Raw genomic sequence first — 17,569 nt, forward strand, 5'->3', positions numbered from 1 at the left:
ACCCCACCCCCTTGTACCCACCCCATGCACCCTCCCCCTCTCTCCCCCCCCCCCCCCCCCGCAGAGATTTAGGCATAGATTTCAGCACTCACCATGTTGACTTCCGAGACCATATCTATGCTGGCGATGTCAATGTTCATCCCCACAGCCACGGGGGGTCCTGGGAACCAAGATGGACAGCGTGACTCCCCCCAGAAGTCCTTCCTCCCCACACCCCACCTCCACAGTGACTCCTCTGATGTTGGTTTGGGAAGAGGGGTGGAAGCCCTTCTAGGAATTGCTCCCAGGTGTGCCCAACTCCAGGGGCTTCCCCACCCAGCTTCCCTGTGTAGGGTTTAACTCTTTCGGTTCCACAGGACTGTGGAACCAAATTACATGGGACTATCAGCTCATCTAGAGCTGTGGAGAGACTGAATCCTTTACAACCCTACACACACACACACACACACACACACACACACACACACACACACACACACACACACACACACACACACACACACACACACACACACACACACACACACACACACACACACACACACCATGCTGTGAGGCTCCGAGGACTGGATGGAGAGTTTCCAGACTGAGCCGCTTTCCAGCAGGCTACAATTTCCAAGCAGGCGGCCACAAGGAGTTAATGCGCCTGTCCACCAACCCGCACCCGCACCCTGCACCCTGCCCTGGGAGGTCATGGCTTTTTTTTTTTTTTTTTTTGCAAGCCAGATTCTCAGGACACTGAACTTAAAGAGGTTTGTGTGTCCGGGAAGCAAAGCCAGGAGAGCTAGGGCAGAGGTGGATGGGCAGGGCAGCAGGGTAGCAGGGCAGGGAGGGCAGGGAAGGAAGGGAAGGCAGGGAAGGGAAAGGAAGGGAAGGGGAGGAGAGGGGAGGGGAGGGAAGGGAAGGGAAGGAAAAGGAAGGGAAAGGAAAAGAAGGAAAGGAAAGGGAAGGGAAGGGAAGGCAGGGCAGGGCAGCATCTCCAGATCCGAGCCCAGGCCAGGTTGGCTGGCGTTAGTCCTGGTGAGTGAGTGTCCCGGGGCGGCCCCCCACCAGCAGGTGAGGGGAGCGGCTTGGGCGGAGCCGGGCTGTGTCTGGCTGCCAGGGCAGCCCCCCCTCACCTCCAAAATCGGGTCTGAGACGGATGTCGTAGCCCTTCAGGAGCCTGTCCACCGTCTCCTTCACCAGCGACATGTTACTCGGGTCATTGACGCTACAGGGGGAGAACCAGGCACAGGCATCAGGGCCGGAGCTTGGGGTCCCTGGACCTCCCTACACCCCCAGACCTCCCTGAACCCCCAGACCTCCCTGCTCCCAGACCTCCCTGCTCCCCAGACCTCCCTACAACACCCTCAGACATCCCTGAACCCCCAGACCTCCCTACACCCCCAGACCTCCCTGAACTCCCAGACCTCCCTGAACCCCCAGACCTCCCTGCTCCCAGACCTCCCTGAACCCCCAGATCTCCCTGCTCCCCAGACCTCCCTGAACCCCCAGACCTCCCTGAACCCCCAGACCTCCCTGCTCCCCAGACCTCCCTGAACCCCCAGACCTTCCTGCTCCCCAGACCTCCCTGAACCCCCAGACCTCCCTGCACCCCAGACCTCACTGAACCTCCAGATCTCCCTGAACCCCCAGACCTCCCTGCTCCCCAGACCTCCCTGCACCCCAGACCTTCCTGCTCCCCCAGACCTCATTGAACCCCCAGACTTCCCTGCTCCCTCGGAACTCCCCGCACCCCCAGACCTCCCTGCTCCCCCAGACCTCACTGAACCCCCGGACCTCCTTGCTCCCTCGGAACTCCCTGCACCCCCAGACCTTTCCGCTCCCCGGCCGGGCAGGCACCCCCAGAATTCCCTGCGCCCCCGGACCTCCCTGCACCCCCAGACCTCCCTGCCCCCACCGGCCGGGCAGGCAGGCACCCCAGACTTCCCTGCACCCCCGGACTACCCCGATCCCCCACCCCGGGCAGGAAGGCACCCAGACCTCCCCGCGCCCCGACCCCGGGCAGGCGCCCGGACCTCCCCGCGCCCCGACCCCGGGCAGGCGCCCCGGACCTCCCCGCACCCCGACCCCGGGCAGGCGCCCCGGACCTCCCCGCACCCCGATCCCGGGCAGGCGCCCCGGACCTCCCCGCGCCCCGACCCCGGGCAGGCGCCCCAGACCTCCCCGCGCCCCGACCCCGACCCCGGCCCGACAGGCGCCCGGACCTCCCCGCGCCCGACCCCGACCCCGGCCCGGCAGGCGCCCGGACCTCCCCGCGCCCCGACCCCGACCCCCGCCCGGCAGGCGCCCGGACCTCCCCGCGCCCCGACCCCGACCCCGGCCCGGCAGGCGCCCGGACCTCCCCGCCGCCCGCGCCCGGCTCCCCCACCCCGGCAGGCGGGCAGGCGGGCAGGCGGGCAGGCGGGCAGGCGGGCAGGCGGGCAGGCGGGCAGGCGGGCAGGCGGGCGCCCCGGCGGACGCGCCCGCGCCCGCTCCCGCTCCCGCCGGCCGAGCCCGTGGCCCGCTCACCTCTGCGCGCACGCGGCGGCCAGGAGCAGCGGCAGCGGCCAGACGCCGCGGCCGCGCCGGGCTCTCCACATCCCTGCGGTCGGCGGGACGCGGCGGCCGCCGAGGACAGCGGACCCAACTTAGTCCGCCCGGCGCTGGGAGTCGAATGCGGGGCGCATGCGCGCGGCGGCCCCAAACATCAAAGGGACGCGGCGGCGGCGGCGGCGGCGGCGGCCGCGCGCGGCTCCGGCTTCGAAAAGAAGAGCAGTTAAAGGGGAAGGGAGGCGCGCGGGCGCCCCGTGACGCCCCGGAGGAGGCCGCCCCACGGGCCCCGGGCCGCCGTCGCGGGGTCCTTCGGCACCGAAGAAAAAAGGAGCAACCGGAGCCTCCGGTAAGTTTGGGTCGCGGCGGGTGTGAGGCGCGCGCGTGAGTGCGCGTGCGCGCGAGCCGGGCCGCGCGGAGCCCGCGGGGCTGGGGGGCGGCGCCCCGGCCGCGGCCCGGGCAGGGGGCGGGGGTGAGCGGCTCCAACTTTTAGTTCCTGGGCCAGTGGCCTGGCGGGCCGGGGGCGGGGCCGGCGGGAGGGGCGGGGCCACGGGGCGGGGCCCGCGCGAGGGTTGGGGCCACGGGGAGGGGCCAGCGAGAGGGGCGGGCCACGGCGCCCCCCCCGGCGGTCAGTGGGCGGGGCCAGAAAGAGGGGCGGGGCCAGGTGAGGGGCGGGGCGTCCCGCAGCGCGGGCGGGGCCGGGGGCGCGGAGGGAGAAGGATGGGGAGGGAAGGTTTCAAGGCCAGCCTCCCTCCCTACTCAGCAGCGACCTCCCCCCCCTCCTCTCCCTTCCTCCTCCCCCCCCACAAGCCCTGAGCGGGAGATCCTGGCCCTCGGTGATTCGGGTGCTCCGTGCGGGCGAGGCTCGCGGAGACAGAGGGGAGCAGGCACCGGCATGGGGTGCACAGCGGAGGGACCCCCCCCCCGCGCACGTGCGCACACACGCTCCGTGTACACGCAGCCCCCCGCGCACGTGCACACATGCACACGTTCCATGTACACGCAGCCCCCGCGCACATGCGCAGCTCCGTGCACTGCGTACGCTCCGTGTACACGCAGCCCCTGCACACGTGCGCTCACTCTGTACACGCAGCCCCGTGCACGTGTGCGCAGCTCCGTGTACACGCAGCCCCTGCACATGTGCGCACGCTCCGTGTACATGCAGCCCCCGTGCACGTGCGCACACCCCGAGTACACGCAGCCCCCGTGCACGTGCGCGCACCCCGAGTACACGCACGCCCCTGCACACGTGCTCATGCTCCGTGCACACGCAGCCCCCGTGCACGTGCACACACCCTTTATACACGCAGCGCTCCGCGCACTGCGCACACTCGGTGTACACGACGCCCCTGTGCACCTACACACGCTCCGTGTACACGCAGGCCCCCCCCAGCGCACGTGCGCACACTCTGTGCACACGCAGCCCCCCCCCCGCGCACTGCGCATGCCCCGTGTACACGCAGGGCCTGGGCACACGTGCGCACGCCCTGAGCACTCGTGCACACAGGCTCCCGGGCCCACACTCCCCGCACAGGCCCGGGTCACTTGCACGGAGCTGGCACCCTCCCCACCGCCGCTTGGGGAAGGGGGGGAAGGAAGGAGGGAGGGAGGGGGACCCCAGTTCCCACCGGGATCTGAACTCTCAGCCCGCTGGGTGCAGGGGACCGGCCGGGAGGCCCCGGTTCCTCGAGGGGAGCGGCGGGGAGGGGCGGGGGCAGGCGGGGCCGGGCGGCTGGCCGCTGGGCTGAGCTCCCGCCGGGCGTGCGGCCTCACCCCAGGGCCGGTGAAGGGAAGCCCGGGCCGCCCGAGGTCACGGGTGGACGGCAGCCCCGTCCCCCCGCCTGGCCCCGGGTCCCCCCCCCCCCCCGCCTGGCCCCGGGTCCCCCCCCCGCCTGGCCCCGCCCCCTGCCCCCCCCCCGCCTAGCCCGGGTCCCCCCTCGCCTGGCCCGGGTCCCCCCCCCCCGCCTGGCCCCGGCCCCCCCCCCCCGCCTGGCCCAGGTCCCCCCCCCCCCCGCCTGGCCCGGGTCCCCCCTCGCCTGGCCCCGGGTCCCCCCCCCCCCGCCTGGCCCCGCCCCCTCCCCCCCCCCCGCCTGGCCCCGGCCCCCCCCCCCGCCTGGCCCCGGGTCCCCCCCCCCCCCCCCCCCCCCCGCCTGGCCCGGGTCCCCCCTCGCCTGGCCCAGGTCCCCCCCCACCAGGCCTGGGCCGGTGCAGCCCACTGGCGACCCGCGCGCCGCCAGCTGAGGGAGTGAGGGGAGAGGGCGGCTGGCTCAGACTAAGGAAGCTGAAGGAAGGTTCTGGGCTAGAGACAGGTAACAGCCTCACCTCACACCCGGTTCAGAGACCAGAGGAGTCCACCTGAGGATGATGGAGGGGAGGGAGGAGAGGAAGGGGGTGGGGGGGAGAAGACAGGAAGAGAAGGAACCACCACCGATTCTCCCATCCACCTTGAAAAACAGCACAGTGCTTGTGCTCTCTCTCTCTCTCTCTCTCTCTCTCTCACACACACACACACACACACGAATAATCATGTAATAAGGTGTAAAGAATGGACAGAAAGTATATGAGGCTCCAGTGGCATTCATCCACAAAGCTAGTACACACTTTGTACGACTATAGATTGGCCTTAGAAGAAGGAAATAACCATGCTCTAAAGACTCAACTAGCAATTCAATGAGAAAGCAGAATGACTGTATGTGGAAGAAGTTCGCTTTTTGCTCCCACAAGGTAATTTCTCAGGGATATCGCTTACCAATTGTTGTAATTAATGTCATTTTAAGAACACATTCCTTCCTAAGTAAAGACCCAGAAACACAAGTCAAAGAAAGGCTGTGAATAAATGGGATCGCATCAGACTGAAAGTTTCTGCCTGGCAAACAGCTAGCAAGATACATAGAAAGGCCACGGAGTGGGAGAAGACTTTAACCAGCTTTGCATCAGACGCAGGCCTCATATCTAAAGTATACAACAACCCCACCAATAAGTGGGCTAAAAAAAGACTTCTCCAAAGAAGAATAAGAATGGCCAATAGACACATGAAGACATGTTCAACATCTCTGGCCATAAAGGAAATGCAAATCAAAACAACATTGGGATTCCACCTCACCCCAGTTAGAATGGCCATTATCAAGAACACCTGTAATAATAGATGCTGGTGGGGATGTGGCCAAAAGGGAACACTATTACATTCTTGGTGGGAGTGTAAACTTGTTCAACCACTCTGGAAAGCAGTATGGAGGCTCCTCAAAAGGCTAAACATAGAGCTCCCCTATGACCCAGCAATCCTACTCCAGGGCATTTACCCAAATGACCACAAGCAATTCCACACTAAAGCTACCAGCACAACCGTGTTCACTGCAGCATTTACCATAGCTGAGATATGGAACCAACTCAGATGCCCCTCAGTAGATGAACAGATCAAGAAAGTATGGTGTCTATATACACAATGGAATTCTGTGCTTGCATCAGAAAGAATGGCATTGCCCCACTCGTAAGGAAATGGAAAGACTTGGAAGAAATCATGTTAAGTGAAGTAAGCCAGACTCAAAGAAACATAGGTTCCATGGTTTCCCTCATTTCTAATGATTAGTATATGTCTAGGATAATCCTAGAAGAGGATCACAATAGCTCAATAGCTATGTACACATGACCATATAAAATGATGCTAATTGAAATGAACTCCAAAATATGGAAACAAGAGGTGTTTGTGTGTGTGTGTGTGTACATGTACTAATTGCAGTTTTTTCTTTATTTCTTTCATCCCCCCACCCCTTTGGTTTATCCCCTGTTGTCACTGTTTTTCATTTTGGTACCATTTCTCTGGTATATAAGGTTATCTGATTTGGGGAAGGGAAGGGGAAATCACAGAAATGGTGAGGTCAGGGGTGAACCAATTCAACAGCGATACTCACTTGACACTATGTTGGAAATGAACTTTACAACGGGGGGGGGGGGATTGCGAGGAGAAAAAGTGGGAGAAAAGGAGGGAGGGAGTGACACTGTTCAAAAAGAAATGTGCTCATCACCTGACTTATGCAGCTGTAACCCCTCTGTACATCACCTTGGCAATAAAATTTTAGAGAGAGAGAGAGAATCCAGGTGGGAGATGCCCTGGCACTGCGTTAAGAAAGTGGCAATGAGGATGAGCAGACGTGACTGTGGTCACGGGTGGGAGCAGCTCCTGAGGCTGGAGAGGGAGAGGCAGGCTGGGAAGGACTCAGGAATGAGTGCTGTGGCCCTGGGTGGATGGTGGTGATGTCAGCTTGGGTGTGTGGAGTACCTGCTAGCCATGCAAGGTGTGCGCATGCCCAGAAGGGAGGGTTGGGCCCAGGCCAGTGGGAGATTTCCATGCTTCATCTCATCTTGCCAGGATACATCCATTCCCTACCTTAGTTATTCACTCCCAGGTTCCCAGCAGTCCCCCCCCCCCCCAAAGAAGTGTCAGCCACAGTGACTGGGGAGAGGGTTCTCATGGAATGTGGGTTCCCTGCTTGGCTGCATCATTTAAATGTTTGAATGTATAATTGTTTTGTCAAAATGAGCTGGAGGCATGTTTCAGTGGTCCAGAGCCGATGCAGCAAAGATGCGGCACTGAAAAAGAAAAGGAAGGGGAAGAAATGAATAATGGTGATTTTCACTAACTCTGAATAGTGATTAGGATCTTTGTAAAATAGTGTGCAGAAATGTTGGCTACTTTTAAGAAGTAGTGAGAACGCCTAAAATAATACATGGGAAAAATATATACTGTATGTAGATGCTTATTACTTTCAAAACATACAAGACCTTCCCCTTGTCATCCACTAATACATGCTCATGCTCACGAGTGTCATCCTAGCTACTCTGGAGGCTGAGAGCTTAAGATCACGGTTCAAAGCCAGCCCAGGCAGGAAAGTCTGTGAGGCTCTTATCTACAGTTAATCACCAGAAAACCCAAAATGGTGCTGTGGCCCAAAGTGGTAGAGCACTAGCCTTGAGCAAAAAATGCTCAGAGACAGTTCCCAGGCCCTGAGTTCAACTCCAGGACTGACAATAAACCAACAACAACAAAAAATACACACACACACACACAGACACAAACTGTTTTAAATAGATCTTCCATATGTTACCATCTTTCGTTCATACGTGTTCAAGAATATGTTTAGAGCAGGTTAAAAATTTAGAAAATATTTTACCTTTATGCTGGTCAAAAAAATCCTTTATTTATTTTTATTACAATCTTCCTTTCCTTCACAGACAATAGAAAAGAATATTCTCCCAAATGACCATAAATCCCATGTTATGGACTTCATGAGCTTTTGAGTCTGTTGCATTTGGAATGGGAAGGCATGCTCTCTGAGTCCCATGTCTCCTTCAGCAGGCAACGCTGACTAACCTGAGTTTCTATAAAAATCTGGGCCACAGTAGCCTGGTGATATTTAGAAAAAAACCCTCCTGAAATGGTTTAACTAGAAACACAGAGTTATTGGAAACACTAAAGCACATCAGTGTGTCAAACACTATTCCAAACGCATGGTATGATTTTTTTTAATCCTCAAATTACGCCTGCGTGAATGGGTTTGTCCTTATTTTATACACAAAGAAACAGAAGGAAAAGCCAACCAGCTGCAAGATGGCATCTTTTTATATTTTATGGATGAAATACAAAACTCCTATTTTATAAGCAAATATGACAGGGCTAAACCCTCTCCTGATAACTTCCTGCCACCTGGTAGTAAGTGACACTACTGTAGCTTCCTCTGAAGTTTTCCACATTGCTCATCCACCGAATAGAAGTAAGTTCTCAGCCCAGACCCAAGACCTCTCCACTTTCACAGTCAGAAAGGCCAGCAAGAGAATGTGAAGTCTGAGTGACTGGACATCGATCTTCTTGTGGATGGGAAAGAGACAAAATGAAATTAATATGCCTCGACTGAAGATAAACTTGTTCTATTGAGGAAATTACCTCGCTCTACACCACCAGGTGCTAGGAAAAAAAAGCATAGTCACACACAGCCTAAGCCAAGACCCCACGCCACATTCTCTAGGCTAGAAACACATGAAAGGGACATTCTTTTTATCCAATCTCATCTCAAAAAAAAACCTGGGAGAAAAGGGGTGCCTTAGGAACATAGGGGTACATGCACAACTGACACCAAGGGCCTGCCGAACGACCTTTCAAGTTGGTTGATTCCTCAGGATGGCCACTTAAGAGAGGCCCTCAGGGAAGCAATTTGGCGTGTCAGACGGACTTTTCTAGAGTGCGAGTCACACTTAGCGCCCTAAGTCTTTTCTGATATTCTTTGACTGGAACTATTTATCTGTTTAGATGCCACCGTTAGGGAATAAGTATTCATGGGAAAAATATTTTTAAGTCAAGCATGCAGGAAGATTTCAAGTTCTAGGCCAACCTGAGCTAACAGCAAGACCTTGGGGAAAAAGAGAAAAGAAAAGGAAGGAAGGAAGGGAGGGAGAGAGGGAGGGAGGGAGGGAGGGAAAGAAGGAAAGACCTCAAATGAGAAAACAAAAATGTATCAATAAGAATGATTAGATCACAATTTTTTTTTTAAAAAAAAAGAACCTCGGGGAAGGTAGGGAGGGAAGGGATGGTAGGGGGAAAATAATGGAGGGGGTAACAATGCTCAATAGGAAGTGTACTCATTACCTTGCTCATGTAACTGTAATCCTCTGTATAGTATCTTTACAATAAAAAATTAAAATAAAAATAAATAAATAAATAAAATACAACTAGGAAGGATAACTTACACAGGGCTTTATGCATTTACATATAAATGGTCTAAAGGAGGATATTCTTAGGGGAAGAAACCCAAAGGTGTAATTCCTCTAAACATGTATGCTATTTATTAAAATAAATTCCAGGAAAAGGAAAAAAAAGAGAATGATTAGAGGTACAAAGCTCCAATAATTCTTTGTCAAATTGAGAATTACTAGAGGAAAATACCATAATGTTGGATGATTGCACCCACTCTACTTCTACACAGCAAAACCTTCTCTATTGATAGGTGCTGAATTAACAAAGTTCAGAATGAATGAGTAGTATAAAAACTTTTATGCAATATATCACATTTTAAGTATTCCCAGGAGAGTTAGATTCTTTTGTTAACGTAACTTTTTTTCCTCAAAAAATAAAAATAATTCCTATTATTTCCTCCATCATGTGTCAGTCACTGTTGATATTAATGACCTTTGGTTATACTTATGTGAGAGCATCCCTGCACCGCATTTAATTCTCACAAGACACTATGAGGTAAGTTCTAAGATTATCTACCTCTCACAATATCCTGAAGGTATCAAGCATTTTGTGGTTAAAAGAAGTTTCTCTTCAGAAAAAAAAAAAAAAAGGAATGAAGAACCGGAATTCAGTCTGTCAGAGTGAAGATTTTCTTTAATTAGAAGCCTAATGAGTAGGTGACAATAGCCCCTATTTTCTTCTCTTTGTTTTAGTGTAGTTTGCTCATAATTTAGCATAGATCTCTCATAATAGAAACTGTGTGCACGAAGATAGGTGTTGCTCCTTCTTCTGAGATGAACTTGGTTTTAGGTTCACATAAAGGATGAAAATACCAAGCAGAAAGGTTCCTGCAGTAAGGTTCCTGCAGAAAGGTTCCTGCAGAGCGCGGTCACCACTCAAGTGGTCAAGTGCTTGTTTAGCATGCACAAGGCTCTGTGTTCAATCCTCAGTAACACACACACACACACACACAGATCAGGTACTAGTTAAAGCAGACTTTAAAGAAAGCAAATCCAGCTCCTGAATTTGGAAAGACTCTCAATCATTGGTATATTAAGGTAATTAAATAGGAAAAACATGGCATGTCACACAACTAACTAGTTTGCAGCACGCTCTCTGGTGCACAGATGCAAACCGTGTTCAGTGTGCTTTCCTGAGATTACAGGCACAGGAGGACATGTGGGCGTGGCCTCTCTACATGATGTCCAATCACTCCTGGTGCTGAGACTCAGCGCCTCCCGCTGGCTGGGAATGTTGGAGGTCTTGATCTTGCCTATTTTCCACTCTTCGTTCATCTTACTTTCCCACTGGCTTACCCTGAATCTTCCTTTCACGGTCCACTTCTGAAATTGAATGTAACACCTGAGCAATACTTAAGATGAATTTGACGTCATATTTGTAGAAAATAAGACATTATTATTTGAATTCTGTAGATGAGACACCGTCATGATCACATGTAAGAACATAACTGGCTTCTTGTAGTTTTTGGCAGTACTAGGGTTTGAACTCACAGCCTTGAACCTGCTGCACAGGTACCCTCGACCACTTGAGCCACTGAAAAAGAGAAAGTTCACTCGAAGTGAACTGAAAGTTCCTTTCAGATAAAAATTCCTGTGATGTAATAAACCAAGACTTGCCAAACTATGGTCTGCTGGTCAAATTCAGTCTTATCTCCTGTTTACAAATAAAGTTTTATTGGGACACAGCCCTGCACATTAGTGGAGGGGCTGTCTATGTCTGCACTGCCACTGAGATCCAACCAGCCCTTGCTACTCTGCAACCTGTGAAATATGTATCTGTCATCTTAAAAGTTTGTTTAAAGCAAATGAGAATATTGAGCCAAAGTAAGCAGAGTTCATCTGCCTTAAGAGTTGGCTCTTTAAAAAAATAAATATTTATTTATGGATGATACTGAGGATTAAACCCAGGGCCCCTTATACTCCCTTGCCTTTTTGGCTTTACTGTGGTGCACTACCACTTGAGCCACACTCCCAGGTTTTTGCTAGTTAATTGGAGATGAGGCTCTTGGATTTGTCTGCCGAGGCTGGCTTCGAACCAAGATCCTCAGCTCTTCGCCTCCCGAGTAGCTATTATTAAAGGCGTGAGTTGTTGCTTTTAACCACAGTGCTAAATCCCTTGAGAAATAAACAGCGCAGTGAAAATGGCTGTTAAACCTTCGGAGTCATAGTAAGCGTGTGGTGTTTGCTTTCCTGGCAGTGTTCACATCAACAGGAACTCATGTGGAAACATGAATGGAGAAAAAGGAGGTGTGTGTGTGTGTGTGTGTGTGTGTGTGTTGTGGGGGGGAGGGCTGCAAGTTGTACAAAGTTAGAAAATAACAGCAAGGGTAAAATATAGCCTGCTTGTTTCCCCTTTGTTATATGCGATCGTAAAAGGTGGTTTCGTGTTCTTTTCGTGTCTCCTAATGGTGCAAATCCCAGACAGGTTCACAGGCACATTCACAGCTAAGACGCTTGACTCTGCCCTCCGCCCGGCCGCATCCTGCATCTGTGGAGCGGAACTAATCACTCATGTCCCTTCTCCCTGCGCGGTCCCCTCCCACTTCCTCTGAGATTGCAGCTCTGCTTAGACAACGTGATGAATGACGAGGCCAAGGATAAACGATGATTTTTGCTTCCAAATCCACAGAGCCTCGGAGCATCGGTGCGCTTGGTTTTTGCAATGTGTTTTGCTTTTTAGATCCCACGGATACAAATCCCTTCAAATTACATTTCCACTCAGGTAAGGACTCACGCAGATGGAATGGCATAAACAAGAGGAAATCAAACAGCCCAAAGAGGAGAGGATGGAGAGTCATTCTTAAATGCAGCTTGCTGGCATGATGGCTAGGATTCACCTGGTGGCCAAGAAGGCACCTCGTGGGTACGCACATGTCCGCCCGACCCCTATTTTTTCCTTAATATTTTGCCTCTCACTGTGCTTTGAGCAGTCACACACGGTGTGAACTCAAGCCCAAGTAACTGCCTTTGGGCCGTTACACCTGTCATTTTACTCCTTTCCTGATGTTCCCTAATGTGTGTAAAGTATCTGATCTTTTTTTTTTCTGTCCAGATCACAACTGCCTAACCTTAGCATCATCCACAGGACCAGTAACGAGATTAAACCAGTTTTCCTTTCTTCCTGGCTCGTGCCTCTCCCCTTTCTCTCCTCTGCTTGTTTCCTGGGCCATCACTACTGGACTGTCTGAGTTTTAGGTTGTGCTAGCAAATGTGCAAATACCTTCCCTTAAATGCCTCACTTAAATACTTCACTTAATCTTCCCATTAACCTTCAAGGTGGGGATTCCCGTCTCTAATTTTCAGATGAGGAAACTAAGGTTACAGAAAGCTTAACTACTTAGACAAGCATTCACAGTGAAACAGTAATAATGATGCCTGGCTATATTACGAGAAAAAAAAAATAACGCATTCAAGATTCCCTTCCTGGTTGGACACAAGGTGTTGGCATCATGATACTACATGCAAACCTACATCGTCAGGGTCCAGAAATCCTCAAATGGTGAGACTCAAGGAGGACTCTTGTGGACTGATTGTAGATCAGCAGAGTGAAGGTAAAAACCAGGCTGGCAGCAGTTAGAGAAATAAACATCCAGGCAGGCCAGGAGCCTGACAGAGAAGGGGGGTTTGGCATGGATGCTTGATATCCAACACAGCACCTGGGCTAGGAACCAAGCAGAAGGAACTTCGCCTGCAGCATGTTTCCTTAGCAAATAAGATAAAGATGAAGCAGAAAGGCCCCAAACATCGACCGAGTACCTATTCTGTGTTCTATTTAACATTCTGCACAAACACTCAAGACTGGAGAGATGGATCATGTTGTCTTCAGATAGAAAGGTGTGCATATAGCTGGAGGTGGAAGTGAAAATAGTTCTGGAATAAGAGCCAACAGAAGAAAAATAGGACTGATAACTCAGAAGGCTTGAGAAGAGGAGCATGGAAACGGTGTTATGATCTTTGGAAACAACGTGCATTTGTTATTTAATATCTACTCACTTTGAAGACAGCATTTATTATTATTTTTACGTACATTTTGCCACTATAACTAACTCTACATAGATGAACCTCCAACTCTGAGTTAGACCGGGAAAAATGTATGGAAAATCCGTAAGACAAAAACCAACCACATCTTTCCATGAGTAATCATAAGAATGATGATAAAAATAGTAATAATAAACCTCCTTTCTGTTTATAAATAGAAGTCAGGCCTTCCTGATATTTTATGTTAGGAGTTCCTGCTATTAAGAATAGATAATGCATTGGAATGTAAGGATTTTATTTGTTGAAAGTTTCCTTTTAGGGAGGGAGTCACATATTTTTTTTGGTATCTTTAGTTGCACAAAGGGGTTTCGGTTCAACGTGTCAGTTTATGAGTACAAGTGCATCTTACCCTTTCCATCCCTCTCCCCCCCCCCCCACTCACCCCCTTCTGTTCCCTGGCTCCATTTCCACACATGCGCCTTGAATATGAGGACCGCATTGAATATGAAGACCCATGTGTCTGCCCCCTGCCGTTGACCTCTTCCTAAACTGACCATCCACACCAAGTGGCCCCTGCCTCTGTCCCTGTGTCTGGACCACGGCTTGCCCATCTCCCCTCATCACCTGCTCAGACTGGCCGACACTGAGCAGCTTTGCTGTGTGGCACAGGGGCCTTTCCCTGTGTGTTCGCCTGATCTGTTTCGTATCTATCTTCTCCCAATAAAATGTAAATTAGAAAAAGCCACGTCTATCTTCCCCAACATGGCATCCAAAGAATCAGACACATAATTATTCTAAAATAGTACTGGTAACTCCACGAGCAACTGCATTTGAACTCTCCCCACAAATCTTTCTTCTTTGATTCATAGTGCTTTAATCAGCTGAAGGGCTGCATATGTCTGAGTTACGTGAGGCATTTTACATATGTGTGTGAAGCATTAATAACACAGTCCGGGAACTACTGATATGCTTATAGATACTGCAAGCTAATGAATATCAGAATCTGACTTTAAACAAAGGTCAGATGGTTTCAAAACTGATCACCGCAGTGCTGAGGCACACGAAGCACACAGCTGTCTGAGTATTACAGCCGCCCTCGACTCCACTCCAAGGATCAGTTGATCATAGTCTTTCTTCTTTGCATTTTGATGCCTTTCTCACATCCTTGGTTTAACTTTTACAATTCTCAACCTGGTTGAGAGTTCTTGTGGTACTTCATTAGATTAAAAATATTCTAACAGCCAGGGGGGAATATGGAAGACATATTGCAGATGTATTTTCAATGCTTGTTGAGGTGCACTGATTAAATAGGCAGACAGATGGTACAAATAAAGAAAATCCCCTGGAAATTCTTGAGAATGCATACTGGTTCTGCATAAAGGAAATCAACCATCCCAATACAGAAGAGGGAGCCTGGGGCATTCTATGTTCCTCATGCAGGAATGTTAAACAAGAACAGCCCAGACCCCTGTGAACACGGAACCGGATTCTACACATTTGACACAGGGAAATACAGGTTGGTGATCTGAAGTAATACATCTCTCCAGTGGGTGAACGGATCGCATCCCCAAACTCTCCTCTCAAAATGAATTCTTTGTCCTGAGGATACCTTCACTTTTCGTGAATTTCCACTGAAATTCATGAAATTTCCATTCTCAGCGACTCCTGCAGGTAACTAGCTTTCTAAACAAGACGTATGCTACAGAATGGGGTTGGGTGGGTATTTTAAGCATCTATTTAGAACACCGAAGTGCGGAGAAACAAGAGGTACCAATAAGTTAGATCACGTAGGAAGACTGCAGATTACAAAAGCCAATGTTACTTTTGGGAATTAAGCTCTCTTTGATGCAGAAGCAAGGAACACTGAACACTCTTCGCTGCAGACCCACTGTGCACCAGCTATTTCGCTGCAGACCTACTGTGCACCAGGTATTTTTTTCACTAGCAACAGACATTATTGCTTGTTCAAGAAGGGCACATTTTAGTGGCAAAAATCTTACTTGATGACACACAGCTTATCGTTCAGATGACCCTAAGAGATCACAGAGCTGAAATACCAATCTTGGTGTTGGGCACATAAGACAGACTTAATAAACGGTACCCATCATACTTTACTCAACAGGAAGAAGCAGAAAAATACGTTCTTTTTCATTGCAGTGTTCAGTTAGAGGGCATTCCCTTGGCTTTGTGTCATACCTGTCTAATCCTGGCTGGGAAAGGAGCAGAGATAATCACCTGATCGTGTGGGGATGGCTATGGGCGATGCTAACACGCACTGATGGTAGGGACAGACACAGACGTGATGTGAGCGGGTGACGATGTCCTGCTCCACCGCGGGTACAAATTCAAATAAGTGGCAAGATCGCCGAAGGGCAGGTGAAAGAAGGTACGCGCCGTGTTAAAGATTCTGAAAGACTCAACATCGTGTGTTCCCAGGGCTTCGTTTGCCCTACATTTCCTATTTGGTGAGAGTCTCTATGAACATTCAGTCTCTTCTTCCCGGATGCTGGTTCCCACTGCCTCTTCGCAAAAGCCCCTCCCATCAAGAGCGAGGATGTCCGTTCCAAGTCATTAATAGAACTATCTTTGCAGGACCAAATGAGAGTGAGTGCCTTGCTAATCAGCTGCCTGGAAAAGTTCAAGGACTTCTGACTTCCGGGGGTCTCGCAGGCTGACAGAACCCTGTTCTCTTTCCCACGCTGTTGCTAGACACATGCTCCCTACGTCACCCCTGGGAGGATGGCACTCCCAGGCTAAAAATCTTCCACAATGGCAGGGCACGTTCTCATGCCTTGAAAATAGACTTTGAGTCTGTCGAGTGTCTGGGCCAGCCATGATTTCTTGACGCATCAATGTTTATCTCTTGCTGAAATCCTGTAGTTTTGGCAAGTGATCTATTTATGGTGCCCTGGATATACTGTGTGCTTTTTGTTCTCATTAGGAGTGGTTCTTGGGCTGTCACGTGGATAATAATTACCTGGGAGTCTTGTGAAAGTACGCAGTATGTGCACTGCAGGCAGAGGTGTGAGGGCAATGCTCTTTTTCTTTTTTTTCCCCACAGATTCCCGGATGTTACACTTGGAATGGATAGTAGAATCCCATTTGGACAGCAGAGTTCAGCACAAAGCCAGTGAGCTATGTGGCATGAGCGAGGACACTCTATCTTCTCTTGTTTATCTCAGTCCCTTTCAGTTTCAATGTTGATAGGACAAGAATGATTTGCTGAGATCCTTTCTTCCCCTTTCCTCACCCACTGTACAGACATACTGGGGCTTTTTGTGGGTCTTTGTCTGAGGAGAGATTTGTGGGTCTGGAAATAAGAGAGCAAGAAAGGGAGCCTGCAGGACACAGCCTGGTCTAGTGTTTGTTGTCCTGAAGCCTAAGCCTGTGGGGGAACAAAAAAACCCAAACCTGTACTGGATTTCCTGGGGCGGAGGAGGTGGACTGAGCACAGCAGAGGTAGTAAGGAGGATGGGGGAGGGGGAGCCATGGGCCACCCTGATGTCACCTTCACGGGGGACCCAGGTCCCCAAGGGGGGGGGCTGCTCCCTCCTCACTGTACTGCAAGCGTGTAAGTCTCCCTTGACACTTCAAATTGTATTAGAAAATGTTGTTTTCTTCATGGACTTGAATGAATGAGGATTGATTAATTCAAATTAATAACAAATATTATTCAGAATCCTGTACAGGAACCAGGTATTAAATAATAAACTTTTGATTATGATGACTCTGTGCATTAATCACCTCTTAATAGCTATATTTGGGCGCATCAGTGACGCGCTCTAATGTACGTTGTGAAGGCCAAGATTATTATTTGTCCTCAGTAGCTCCACCCCACATTAGATTCTCAGTAAATTCATGGCAACTGATTGAGCCCCAACCAGGGCGATGGCTTTTGAGGGTTTAGGAGAAGTGCGGGAGACAGAAATTTCAGTGTAATTTGGGCATTAGTATTAGTATTATATTAATTAGTATTAGAGGGAATGCCGCATCTTCATCTGCATTGCTTTCCCGATGCTTGGGAAAGCACAAGACCAAGTCCCCGGCAAGAGAGTTCCAAACCTAATCAACTCCCAAAGTAGCTGATGTGTTGTTGCTCACCAAGAAGGCCGAATGTGAAGGTACAGGCAGGCAGCTCTGGAAAACCAGACGGAGGACCAGCAGATCAGGAAAGAACATCACTTTTCTTCTGTTATATCAATGGTTTTTTGGGGCCAAGCTTTTGAACCTGTGCTATCTGGCAGAAATCATCATTTTTCTTTACAGAATTTCATAGCTCATACTCTCTTGCAGAAAACCATCCTGACCTGTGTTG

General features: G+C 51.1%; 1 protein-coding gene across 1 annotated transcript in view; it reads right to left on the reverse strand.

The window, feature by feature from the left end:
• The window catches only part of Gabrb2 (gamma-aminobutyric acid type A receptor subunit beta2), a 129,332-nt gene extending 126,742 nt beyond the window's left edge, over positions 1-2,590 (reverse strand). Inside the window, exons 1-3 of the mRNA XM_042699613.1 lie at positions 2,512-2,590; positions 1,119-1,210; positions 93-160 (exon numbers count right to left, since the gene is read on the reverse strand). Coding sequence (XP_042555547.1) covers positions 93-160; positions 1,119-1,210; positions 2,512-2,582 — 231 coding nt within the window. The 5' untranslated portion in view covers positions 2,583-2,590. The remainder of the gene's footprint in view (positions 1-92; positions 161-1,118; positions 1,211-2,511) is intronic.
• Positions 2,591-17,569: the final 14,979 nt, after the last annotated feature.

Source organism: Dipodomys spectabilis, unplaced genomic scaffold (assembly GCF_019054845.1).
Source record: "Dipodomys spectabilis isolate Male_0828 unplaced genomic scaffold, ASM1905484v1 ptg000258l, whole genome shotgun sequence".
Classification (NCBI taxonomy): Eukaryota; Metazoa; Chordata; class Mammalia; order Rodentia; family Heteromyidae; genus Dipodomys; species Dipodomys spectabilis.